The sequence below is a fragment of the Loa loa genome, assembly GCF_000183805.2.
Source record: "Loa loa unplaced genomic scaffold supercont3.2174, whole genome shotgun sequence".
Classification (NCBI taxonomy): Eukaryota; Metazoa; Nematoda; class Chromadorea; order Rhabditida; family Onchocercidae; genus Loa; species Loa loa.
In genome coordinates, this window is record NW_018110353.1 from 1 (window position 1) to 1467 (window position 1467).

At 34.5% G+C, this 1467-nt stretch overlaps 1 protein-coding gene across 1 annotated transcript; it reads left to right on the plus strand.

Annotated features, from left to right (window-relative positions):
• Positions 1-822: 822 nt before the first annotated feature.
• Positions 823-1399, plus strand: LOAG_19142 (hypothetical protein; the record flags this gene model as incomplete). Its single annotated transcript, XM_020451796.1, has 2 exons — positions 823-919; positions 1290-1399. 2 exons carry the CDS (start codon positions 823-825, stop codon positions 1397-1399), a joined length of 207 nt encoding a protein of 68 aa, XP_020304398.1.
• Positions 1400-1467: the final 68 nt, after the last annotated feature.

Sequence of the window (1467 nt, forward strand, 5' to 3'; positions counted from 1 at the left end):
GTATTTCCACAATTTGAATTACAAGAATTTTAAAGAAAAACAGAATTTAGTTTCGAACGTTCAAAGATAACATATTTATTGAACACAGTTAATTCCTATAAAAAGAGTGATAATACATTGTTGTCGCTGAAAGGTAAAACTGGATATTCAAAACCGTGTTCTTATCAGTCTGCCTAAATCAGTTCTTCGTCCGTTCTACTCTAGAAATGCGGAAAATTGAGCGTTGATCCGCTAATATCGAGCAGGATATAGTCCAAGATTCCGTTGCGGAAGTATAAAACGCGCTGTCGTTAGGTTTTCAACCATTAATGATCCCGCATCCTTTTTTTCTTTTAGTGTTTAAAAAATGTTCGTAGATATTGTGTTTGTCAGTGAAAATTTTGCTCTAATGTCGATCTTTCTCGATACTGCTCCAGAACCTATTTATCTGAATGACATATTGTTCAGAAATTTACCACATTACAATAAACTGTAAGATTAACATGCCTAGTACCTATCCTGGGAGCGGTACCCCCTGCCGAATGACATTTACTTGATCATTATTATGTCAAATAAAGTGAGAGCTTGAATTCAATAATGGAAACTGAAACTAAATGATGTCTTTTGCGGTTGTTATTTTTCTGAATGACACGAAATGGATTTGAGAGATATTTTACATATGCCAAAAGTTCCAAAAGACACTTGCTCACTTCTTATTTCTAATGTTTCAAATAATACCATTAAGCGTTTAACTAAGACTCTTTTTAAAATGGCTGCTATTTTTCAATAAAGTAAAACTTGTCTTTAGAAAACATCGAAATTATTGCACAGATAACTTTAAATATGGCAAAGTTAATAGTACATATTGCATTTTTCATCTATTGCCAGGCTGCCGCCCCGGCCGCACCTCGAGCAGCAGGAGTGGCAGATGGAGTACTAGGTATGCTATGCATGTCACTTTTTTATGATTCTGATTTGCTTTCTAATAAAATACAAATCAGCTATGTACATATTGCATTCTGCATCATTCCATCTTTTTCATTTGGGATTTCTCGTAGAGCAGCATTTGATGGGTGAAGTAATTTTAGCGGAACTGTATTAGTTCGAATACATTGACTTTACCTTTGCGGCAGACGAAAGTCACTTTACTACTTCATTTCTTTGGAAGGAAGAAATTCAAAACAATAAAAACTTAGTTTCTTATTGTTGATAAGTCAAGGATAACCATAAATAGTAATAACCATTCCAAATCTCAAGGATTCCTCCTTCTTTCAATAATTTTGTCACATTTGTCGTGGTATTAATTTCAGCTGCGGAGATTGGCACAGATTATAAAACAGATGAGTTATGGGAAGATGGTGGATTAATAGCGACAACAAAAGCAGAAGAACGTATGTTCATTTCACACACAACTGACTAATTGGCATTAATCGTTCCGAGAACTTTTATTTTATAATCCTTCAAGTTTCGTTCGCTAGCTTCCTTCTG